The sequence below is a fragment of the Eriocheir sinensis genome, chromosome 30 (assembly GCF_024679095.1).
Source record: "Eriocheir sinensis breed Jianghai 21 chromosome 30, ASM2467909v1, whole genome shotgun sequence".
Lineage (NCBI taxonomy): Eukaryota > Metazoa > Arthropoda > Malacostraca > Decapoda > Varunidae > Eriocheir > Eriocheir sinensis.
In genome coordinates, this window is record NC_066538.1 from 14255313 (window position 1) to 14265988 (window position 10676).

General features: G+C 43.3%; 1 protein-coding gene across 3 annotated transcripts in view; it reads right to left on the bottom strand.

The window, feature by feature from the left end:
- LOC127005608 (GTP-binding protein GEM-like) overlaps positions 1-10676 on the bottom strand; it is a 153874-nt gene that overhangs the window by 20841 nt on the left and 122357 nt on the right. For all 3 annotated transcript variants that reach the window (XR_007758753.1, XM_050874564.1, XM_050874565.1), the window contains one exon: positions 8504-8595. Coding sequence is in view for 2 of the 3 variants with exons in the window: in XM_050874564.1 (XP_050730521.1) it covers positions 8504-8595 (92 nt within the window). In the remaining variant the exon portion in view is untranslated. The remainder of the gene's footprint in view (positions 1-8503; positions 8596-10676) is intronic.

Sequence of the window (10676 nt, forward strand, 5' to 3'; positions counted from 1 at the left end):
ATGAGTGGGAGTGTAGTGAGTTACAGGAAGGAAGGAAGGAAGGACGTGGAGGAGAGGGAGGATGAGTGGGAGTGTAGTGAGTTACAGGAAGGAAGGAAGGACGTGGAGGAGAGGGAGGATGAGTGGGAGTGTAGTGAGTTACAGGAAGGAAGGAAGGAAGGACGTGGAGGAGAGGGAGGATGAGTGGGAGTGTAGTGAGTTACAGGAAGGAAGGAAGGAAGGACGTGGAGGAGGGAGGATGAGGGAGGTAGTGAGTTACAGGAAGGAAGGAAGGAAGGAAGGAGAGGGAGAATGAGTGAGAGTGTAGTGAGTCACAGGAAGGAAGGAAGTAAGGATGGAGGAGAGGGGATGAGTGGGAGGTAGTGAGTTACAGGAAGGAAGGAAGGAAGGAAGGACGTGGAGAGGGAGGAGGGGAGGTAGTGAGTCAGGAAGGAAGGAAGGAAGGAAGGAAGAGATGGAGGAGAGGAGGATGAGGGATTGTAGTGAGTTACAGGAAGGAAGGAAGGAAGGAAGAGATGGAGGAGAGGGAGGATGAGTGGGAGTGTAGTGAGTTACAGGAAGGAAGGAAGGAAGGAAGGAAGAGATGGAGGAGAGGGAGGATGAGTGGGAGTGTAGTGAGTTACAGGAAGGAAGGAAGGAAGGACGTGGAGGAGAGGGAGGATGAGTGGGAGTGTAGTGAGTTACAGGAAGGAAGGAAGGAAGGACGTGGAGGAGAGGGAGAATGAGGAGAGGTAGGAGTCACAGGAAGGAAGGAAGGACGTGGAGGAGAGGGAGGATGAGGAGAGGTAGTGAGTCACAGGAAGGAAGGAAGGAAGGACGTGGAGGAGAGGGAGGATGAGTGAGAGTGTAGTGAGTCACAGGAAGGAAGGAAGGAAGGAAGGACGTGGAGGAGAGGGAGTATGAGGAGGTAGTGAGTTACGGGAAGGAAGGAAGGAAGGACGGGAGGAGAGGGAGAATGAGGAGGAGTAGGAGTTACAGGAAGGAAGGAAGGAAGGAAGGAAGGACGGAGGAGAGGGAGAATGAGGGAGGTAGGAGTTACAGGAAGGAAGAAGGAAGGAAGGAAGGACGTGGAGGAGAGGGGGGATGAGTGGGAGTGTAGTGAGTTACAGGAAGGAAGGAAGGAAGGAAGGAAGGAAGGACGTGGAGGAGAGGGAGGATGAGTGAGAGTGTAGTGAGTCACAGGAAGGAAGGAAGGAAGGAAGGACGTGGAGGAGAGGGAGGATGAGTGGGAGTGTAGTGAGTTACGGGAAGGAAGGAAGTAAGGAAGGAAGAGATGGAGGAGAGGGAGGATGAGTGGGAGTGTAGTGAGTTACGGGAAGGAAGGAAGTAAGGAAGGAAGAGATGGAGGAGAGGGAGGATGAGTGGGAGTGTAGTGAGTCACGGGAAGGAAGGAAGGAAGGAAGGAAGGACGTGGAGGAGAGGGAGAATGAGTGAGAGTGTAGTGAGTCACAGGAAGGAAGGAAGGAAGGACGACGGAGGAGAGAGGGATGGGTGGATGGTGGGAGTGAGTTACAGGGAGAGAGGAAGGAAGGAAGGAAGGAAGGAAGTAAGGAAGGAAGAGATGGAGGAGAGGGGGGATGAGTGGGAGTGTAGTGAGTTACAGGAAGGAAGGAATGAAGGAAGGAAGGAAGGAAGGAAGGACGTGGAGGAGAGGGTGGATGAGTGGGAGTGTAGTGAGTTACAGGAAGGAAGGAAGGAAGGAAGGAAGGAAAAAAATACACGCACCGTAAACAGAAACACACCTAACCTTAAGAACAATAATAATAATAATAATAAAATAATGTCCACGCGAGAGCTCCGTTTAATTAGTCTGCCATAAAAAGATAAAGTTTCCTGTGAGTCTCCTCGGCGGCTCCCCTCGGCGCCAGAAAATGGATGTTGGATGCGGAACTTCAATAAAATTCTCACCTTGTCCTTCCCTCCCACCACCTCCCTCCCTTCCTATCATTCTCTTGTCTTTTCTTCCTCTTCTGTCTCCTTCTTCCTCTACCGTCCTATCACATTTATCTCATTTTCTCCTCTACCTTCTTCTTCTTCCTCTCCTATACTATTCTGATGGCGACGGAGAGTATGGGGGAGGCTGGAGGAGACCATAGCATTGATAGCATACGAGGGGAGGAAGGAGAGAGAGAGGAGGTAAGGAGGAAATGGCAGGTGAGAGAGAAGAAGGTTTAGGAGAGGAGAGAAAGGGATAGGAAGGAGAGTATGAAGTTCTAGAAGAAGAGAAAAAAGTTATAAAAGAGGAGAGAAAGGGAAGAGGAAGGAGAGAAAGGAGAACGTACAGAAGAGGAGAGAAAGGTGTGTGAGAGAAAGAAGAAGGTGGAGGAAAGAAGGAAAGAAAGGGCATAGGGAAGTGCAGAGGAGAGGTTTAGGAGAGAAGGGTGATCGGAAGGAAATGGTATAGGAGAGAAGGAGAGAAAGTGATACGGAAGTGTAGGAGAGAAGGAAGGAGAAAGTAGAGGAGAGAAGGAGAGAAAGGTGATCGGAAGGTAGAGGAGAGAAAGAATTAAAGATGGTATAAGAGAGAAGGAGAGAAAGTGATGCGAAATTGTAGGAGAGAAAGAAGGAGAAAGTAGACGAGAGAAGGAGAGAAAGGACATAGGAAAGTATAAGAGAGAAAGATGAATAAGGTAGACGAGAGAAGAAGAGAAAGGTGGAAGGGAAGTAAAGGAGAGCAAGAAGAAGGTAGAGGAGAAAAGGAAATAAGACGGTAGAGAAAAAAGGAGAAAGAAAAGGAAAAAAAAAGAAAAGAGAATGATAGGAAGGGAAGGAGATGCAGGGAAGGAAGTACAAGGTTAAAATATTATACAACTCACACTAAACAAAGATCCGAACAGACAGACAAACCAAAACCATTACCAAAACCGAATCACCTACACTAACATCAGATAAGAGAGGCTGACCACATTGGGAAAGGGCTACATTGGACTATAATAACGACTGACGATGACGATGATGACAACGACGATGATTCAGTGCTGTGCTCAAGTCGTAGGCGCAAGAATGTTTCCAAGAAGAGATTGACATTCTGGTGGCCGTGTGATCAATAGACGTGACTTGCAGGGACATGAGGGGGAGGGTTTGAGGTTGCAGAGTACAGGGGTGACTCATTTAGAGGTACGACTGAAGGGATGAGTGAGAGGAAGAGTGCGTGAGTGAGTGAGTGAGTGTATTCTTAAAAGTCAGGTGTATTTCTATGTGTAATGCCAGTATTTAATTAAGGACGGAAAAATGGAAATGTAGGAAGCAAAGAAATAGTTTAAGTATTGTAAGTAATTATAAGTACCAACTATTTTTTTGCTTCCTTTATTTCTATTTTTCCGTCCTTAATTAAAAACAGGCATTACATATGTATGAAGCGTGTATTTAAATTTACAGTGGATGTGTTCTTTTTTATTCGTTTGTTTGTTTCTCATGTTTAATTTACGTTCTTTACTCCTTTTTTTTCTTTTTTTTACGGCGTATATTTTCTTTTTCCTTTTTCTTCTTTTTCCGTTCAAGGTTAGGCGCATTCATGTTTGTGCTACGTGTATTTTTTTCAACGCTGTTTTTTTTTCTTTCCTTTCTGAGCAGCTTGGTTGATAAAAGTGGATATGTTAAGCTTACAGTGTACCATGGTGATATATTTAGTTTTATGAGTGAAGGAAGGAAGTGAAGGAATATGGGAGTGAGTGAGTGAGTAAGTGAGTGAGTGAGTGTATGAGGGAATCTTCTGAGCAGGCTGGTTGATACAGGTGGATATGTTAAGCTTTTAGTACATAGGGGTAACTTATTTAGTGTTATGGCTGAAGGAAAGAAGGAAAGGAGTAAGTGAGTGAGTGAGTGTATGAGGGAATCTTCTGAGCAGGCTGGTTGATACAGGTGGATATGTTAAGCTTTTAGTACATAGGGGTAACTTATTTAGTGTTATGGCTGAAGGAAAGGAGTGAAGGATGAGTAAGTGAGTAAGTGAGTGTATGAGGGAATCTTCTGAGCAGGCTGGTTGATACAGGTGGATATGTTAAGCTTTTAGTACATAGGGGTAACTTATTTAGTGTTATGGCTGAAGGAAGGGAGTGAAGGATGAGTGAGTGAGTGAGTGAGTGAGTGAGTGAGTGAGTGAGTGTATGAGGAAATCTTCAGAGCAGGTTGGATGATACAGGTGGATATGTTAAGCTTTCAATACATAGGGGTAACTTATTTACTGTTATGAGCTGAGGCCGTGAACGAGTAAGGGAGAGAATGAGGGAAGGAGTGAGTGGTAGGGTGAAGGAAGGAGTGCAAGTATGAGAGGGTGAGGAAGAGAGTGAAAGAAGGAGTCAGGGAGAGGAAAGGAGTGAAGGATGAGTGAGGGAGTAAGTGAGTGAGTGAGGGAATCTTCTGAGCAGGTTGGTTGATGATGAAGATTATGAGTGAGAGAAAGAGTGAGTGAGTGAGTGGGTGAGTGAAGGAGAGAGGGAGGGAGGCAGGGAGGGAAGACATAATGAGTTCCACATTTCACAATAAAGGTGGATATTTTTAGCTCTTGGTACATACATAAGGGTGACTTGTTTCATATTCTGATTGAAGGGAAAGGAGAGAGAGAGAGAGAGAGAGAGAGAGAGAGAGAGAGAGAGAGAGAGAGAGAGAGAGAGAGAGAGAGAGAGAGGGGGGGACAGATTAGCTTGATGATTCACAAAGCTGGATAATTAAAACTTTAAGTACATAAGGTTGACTTATTTTGTATTCTGAGTGAAGGGAAAGAAGAGAGAGAGAGAGTGAGTGAGTGAGTGAGTGAGTGAGTAATGACGTTTATGATATATAGGCTTCATAATTAATAGAGGTTGATGTTTTAATAAGCATTTAGCACATATGGATAACCTGTTTGTATTATGATTAAAGGCAAAGAAGAGAAAGGAAGAATGGATTGAGTGAGTGAGTAAGGGAAAGAAGAGAAAGGAAGAATGGATTGAGTGAGTGAGTAAGGGAAAGAAGATGAAGGAAGAATGGATTGAGTGAGTGAGTAAGGGAAAGAAGAGAAAGGAAGAATGGATTGAGTGAGTGAGTAAGGGAAAGAAGAGAAAGGAAGAATGGATTGAGTGAGTGAGTAAGGGAAAGAAGATGAAGGAAGAATGGATTGAGTGAGTGAGTAAGGGAAAGAAGATGAAGGAAGAATGGATTGAGTGAGTGAGTAAGGGAAAGAAGAGAAAGGAAGAATGGATTGAGTGAGTGAGTAAGGGAAAGAAGATGAAGGAAGAATGGATTGAGTGAGTGAGTAAGGGAAAGAAGAGAAAGGAAGAATGGATTGAGTGAGTGAGTAAGGGAAAGAGGAGAAAGGAAGAATGGATTGAGTGAGTGAGTAAGGGAAAGAGGAGAAAGGAAGAATGGATTGAGTGAGTGAGTAAGGGAAAGAGGAGAAAGGAAGAATGGATTGAGTGAGTGAGTAAGGGAAAGAAGATGAAGGAAGAATGGATTGAGTGAGTGAGTAAGGGAAAGAAGAGAAAGGAAGAATGGATTGAGTGAGTGAGTAAATGAAGACAAATTAGATTCACAGTTAAATGAGGTTGATATTTTAAGTTTGTAGTACATGTGAGTAACTTATTTCGTATTCTGATTGAAGAGATGAAGTGAGAGAAGGAAGTGAGTGAGTGAATGAGTGAGTGAGTGAGTGAATCTTCTGAGCTGAATAGTTGATAAAAGTGAACATTTATCGTTAACAATATACAGTGGGGACATTTTTTTTGACAAGCTAATGAGTAGGAGTGAATGAGTGAGCGAGTGAGTGAATGTGAGTGAGTGAGTGACAACATCTAAGCCGAATCAACATGGATCGATACTTTAAGCTATTTGTACGTACATAGGGGTGACTCATTTCGTATTCCGACTGAAGTGAAGGAGTGGCAGAAGAAGGTAGAGAGGCAATGAGGGAGTGACTAAGTGAGGTCCTTACTTACAGCTATTTCACGGGCTAAGCGCTTGACAATGACGCACGGCTTGAGGTTATAGTGTCCTTGGGTGAGTTACTGGTGTGTTGATGTGCGCATTAAGGGAGGGAGGGAGGGATAGATAGAAGAATGGAGGAAGAGGGAAAATTGGAGGGAGAGAGGGAGGAATAGACGGGAAGAGAAGAATGTATAGAGAAGAGAGGAATGAAGAAAGAGGATTGGAGGGAGAGAGAGAGGAAGGGAGAGAGAAAAATGAAGGGAGAGAGGATGCAGGGAGAGAGAAAGGATTGGAGGAAGAGAGAGAGGAATAGAAGAAGAGAGATGATGGAGGGAGAGAGAGATGATGGAGGGAGATAGAGATGGATATGGATTGAAAGAGGATAGGAGGGAGAGAGAGAAGAGAGAGAAATGGATTGAAAGAGGAAAGGAGGGAGAGAGAGAGGGAGGAATGGAGAGAGAGAGTAATGGAGGAAGAGAGAGAAATGGAGGAAGAGAGAAATGGAGGAAGAGAGAGAAATGGAGAGAGAGAGAGAGAGAGAGAGAGAGAGAGAGAGAGAGAGAGAGAGAGAGAGAGAGAGAGAGAGAGAGAGAGAGAGAGAGAGAAAATTAGAGAAAGAGAGAGAGAGAGGCCTTGTCCCCCACTTCTCCTTCTAGTCAAACCCTTTTCCTCTTCGTGCTCAACCCATGACTAAAAAAAACAAGGAAGAAAGTGATCTGGGTGGCTCATAAAAGAGAGTTCTATTCAGCTTTCAACATGGTGAAGGTAATGAAGTGACCCCTTATAGTATAGTTAGTCACGTAAGGGAATAGAAAATGGGAGGAACGAGGCTGGGTGGTTAAAGGGGACAACATCGAGGTCTTGTTGTGTAGGGGAAACTTACCTAGCGTTCAGTGAGGTAATTGAGTGAAGGAGGAAGGGAATGAGAGAGGTGAAAAATTGAGGCCATCCTGTGAGCTGGTGGCGGACACAGAGGGGCATTTGAACCTTTTAGTGGGCTTGAAAGATTAAGTTACTGTGCTGGCTGATGCGATGGAGGGAGTGAGTGAGTGTGGGAGTGTGGGAGTGAGTGAGGGAGTGAAGGAGTGAAACAATAGGAACGAGAGGTGATGGGAAAGTGTAGGAGAGAAAAAGACAGAAGATACAAGAGAGAAGGAAAGAAAAGTGAGAGGAAGATATAGGAAAGAAAGAAAGAGAAAGGATAAAGGAGAGAAAAAAGGAGAAAGTATACGAGATAAGAAGCAAAAGGTGACAGGAAGGTGTAGGAGAGAAAAAAGACAGAAGATACAAGAGAGAAGGAAAGAAAGGTGAGAGGAAGATATAGGAAAGAAAGAAAGAGAAATTAAAGAAGAGAAAGAAAGAAAGTATAGAAGATAAGAAGGGAAAGGTGATAGGAAGGGAGAAGGGAGTATTTGAAAGAAGTAAGACAGTGAGTGAGTGTGCTAGTAGATAAAGATAGATATTATCCATGAGTATGAGCAAAGGAGGGAGAGGTAGTGTGAGTGAGTGAGTGAGTAAGGGAGTGAGAAAAGGAGTGATGGAGTGTTAGAGGAGTGAGGGAGTGGGTAAGGGAGTGAGGAAGGGAGTGAGGGAGTGTGTTAATAGACTTCTCGTAGGCATGGTGAATATAAAGATAGATATTTTCAGTGAGTTTGAGTATAGGAGGGAGAGTTAGTGGGAGTGAGGAAGGGAGTGAGAGGAGTGAGGGAGTGTGTAAGGGAGTGAGGAAGGGAGTGAGGGAGTGTGTTAATAGACTTCTCGTAGGTAAGGTGAATATAAAGATAGATATTTTCAGTGAGTTTGAGTATAGGAGGGAGAGTTAGTGGGAGTGAGGAAGGGAGTGAGAGGAGTGAGGGAGTGCGAGAGGAGTGAGGGAGTGACAAGTGTGGTAATAGACATCTAGTGGGCAGGATGATCAATACAGATAGATATTTTCAGAGAGTTTGGGAAATAGTTTAAAAGTTAGTAGGCCTAGGGGTGAATGAACGAGTGAGAAGGGAGTGAGTGAGTGAGCGAGTGAGTGAGTGAGAGAGAGGAAAGGAGAGAAGGAGAGGTATACCAACTGACATTTCGTGGGTAGAGTTGTTGACGAATGTGAATAATGAAAACTTCTACTGAATAATGAAGACGTATTTACTATTCAGATTAAAGTAAATATATAGGGAAGGAATACGGGCTTGAGAGGGTGAGGGAGAGGGTGAGTGCGTGATAGGGTGATGGAGGTGATGAGGGAAGGAAGGGAGGGAAGGGTGAGAGAGAGAGAGAGAGAGAGAGAGAGAGAGAGAGAGAGAGAGAGAGAGAGAGAGAGAGAGAGAGAGAGAGAGAGAGAGAGAGAGAGAGAGAGAGAGAGAGAGAGAGAGAGAGAGAGAGAGAGAGAGAGAGAGAGAGAGAGAGAGAGAGAGAGAGAGAGAGAGATGAGAGGGAATACATAGGAAGAAGGAAGAACAAATAGGAATACATAGGAAGAACAAGGAATACATAGGAAGAACAAGGAATACACAGGAAGAAGGAGAGCGTGGGAGGGGAAAAGAAGGACTAAGGGAGAGGATAAGGGAAGGTAAGGGAGTAACTGTGACTATAAGGGCGTGCAGGTCAGACTCACAGACATCTCATGGGCGGGGTGGTCGATGAAGATGACCTCGCTCTCCTCGCCGTCCAGCAGCACCGAAACGCTCTTCTCACCGAACTCGTCATCTGGGGGAGAGAGAGAGGGAGAGGGAGAGAGGGTTAAATTGATAGAGATAAATGGTTTAATAATTAGATACATAGACAGATAAAAAAATAGATAGAGAATAAAATAGACAGTTAAACAGATAAGTAGATAGACAGACAGTTAGATGGGTAGACAGATAGATAGATAGATAGATAGATAGATAGATAGATAGATTGAGAATAAAATAAATAGTTAAACAGATAGATATAAATAAATAGACAGACAGATAGATAGACAGATAAAAGGGGGACGGGTAGGAGAGAGAGAGAGAGAGAGAGAGAGAGAGAGAGAGAGAGAGAGAGAGAGAGAGAGAGAGAGAGAGAGAGAGAGAGAGAGAGAGAGAGAGAGAGAGAGAGAGAGAGAGAGAGAGAGAGAGAGAGAGAGAGAGAGAGAGAGAGAGAGAGAGAACCATTAGCATTTACATGTAACACAAGATATGTAAATGAATTATATCTCTGCACTTGTCTGACATTCTCTCTCGTGTAAAAAGTTTGTTGCATTAAAAAAAAGAGCAAAGAAATAATGCATAAAAGCCTCATTTCAAAAGCGCGAGATAAATTTTAAAGGAAAACTTAATGTAGTGAATATGCGAGGCACTTCCATTATTATTATTACTACTATTGATATTTTTATTTTTATTTTTATTTTTATTTCTTATTTTTTATTCACTATTTCTACTACTACTACTACTACTACTACTACTACTACTACCTCTACCTTCTCCTCCTTTTCTTCCTCCTCTTCCTCTTCCTTTTCCAGTTACTATTCCACTTCAATTACTACTTCTAATCTACTACTACTACTACTACTACTACTACTACTACTACTACTACTACCACCACCACCGTTTAGGAAATGTCTTTATGGTCTTAATAATGAAGTAAGAGCAATAAAGATAATGAGATAATGGAGGGGGGAGGGAGGGAGAAAGGTGAGGGGAGCAGGGAGGGAGGGAGAAAGGTGAGGGGAGGAGGGAGCGAGAGAGGGAGGAAGAAAGCGAGGCGAGGAGAGAACTTAAGAGAAATTATCTGGCTCATAAAAGTTGCAAGATATTGGTGAGAATGAGACAGACAGACAGACAGGAGATTTAAGAGGCAGACATTTTCCTTTTGGTTCTTTTCTTATTCACTCACTCATTCACTCACTCACTCACTCACTCACTCACGCTTTCCTTCCTTCCTTCCTTCCTTCAGTCAGTTAGTTGGTCAGTTTGTCATTCATTTATTCAGTCAGTCAGTCGGTCAACCATTCAGTCAGTCAGTCAGTCAATCAGTCATTCAGTCAGTCATCCGTTCAATCATTCATTCATACATTCATTCATTCATTCAGTCAATCAATCAATAAGTCAATCAGTCAGTCAGTCAGTCATCCGTTCAATCATTCATTCATACATTCATTCATTCATTCATTCAGTCAATAATTCAGTCAGTCAGTCAGTCAGTCAGTCAGTCAGTCAATAATTCAGTCAGTCAGTCAGTCAGTCAGTCAGTCAATAATTCAATCAGTCAGTCAGTCAATAATTCAATAAGTCAATCAGACAGTCAGTCAGTCATCCGTTCAATCATTCATTCATACATTCATTCATTCATTCAGTCAATCAATCAATAAGTCAATCAGTCAGTCAGTCAGTCATCCGTTCAATCATTCATTCATACATTCATTCATTCATTCATTCAGTCAATAATTCAGTCAGTCAGTCAGTCAGTCAGTCAATAATTCAGTCAGCCAGTCAGTCAGTCAGTCAGTCAGTCAATAATTCAATCAGTCAGTCAGTCAGTCATCCGTTCAATCATTCATTCATACATTCATTCATTCATTCAGTCAGTCAATAATTCAGTCAGTCAGTCAGTCAGTCAGTCAGTCAGTAATTCAATCAGTCAGTCAGTCAGTCAATAATTCAATCAGTCAGTCAGTCAGTCAATAATTCAATCAGTCAGTCAGTGAGTCAGTCAATAATTCAATCATTCATTCAGTCAGTCAGTCAATAATTACAATCAGTCAGTCAGTCAGTCAGTCAATAATTCAATCAGTCAGTCAGTCAGTCAGTCAATAATTCAATCAG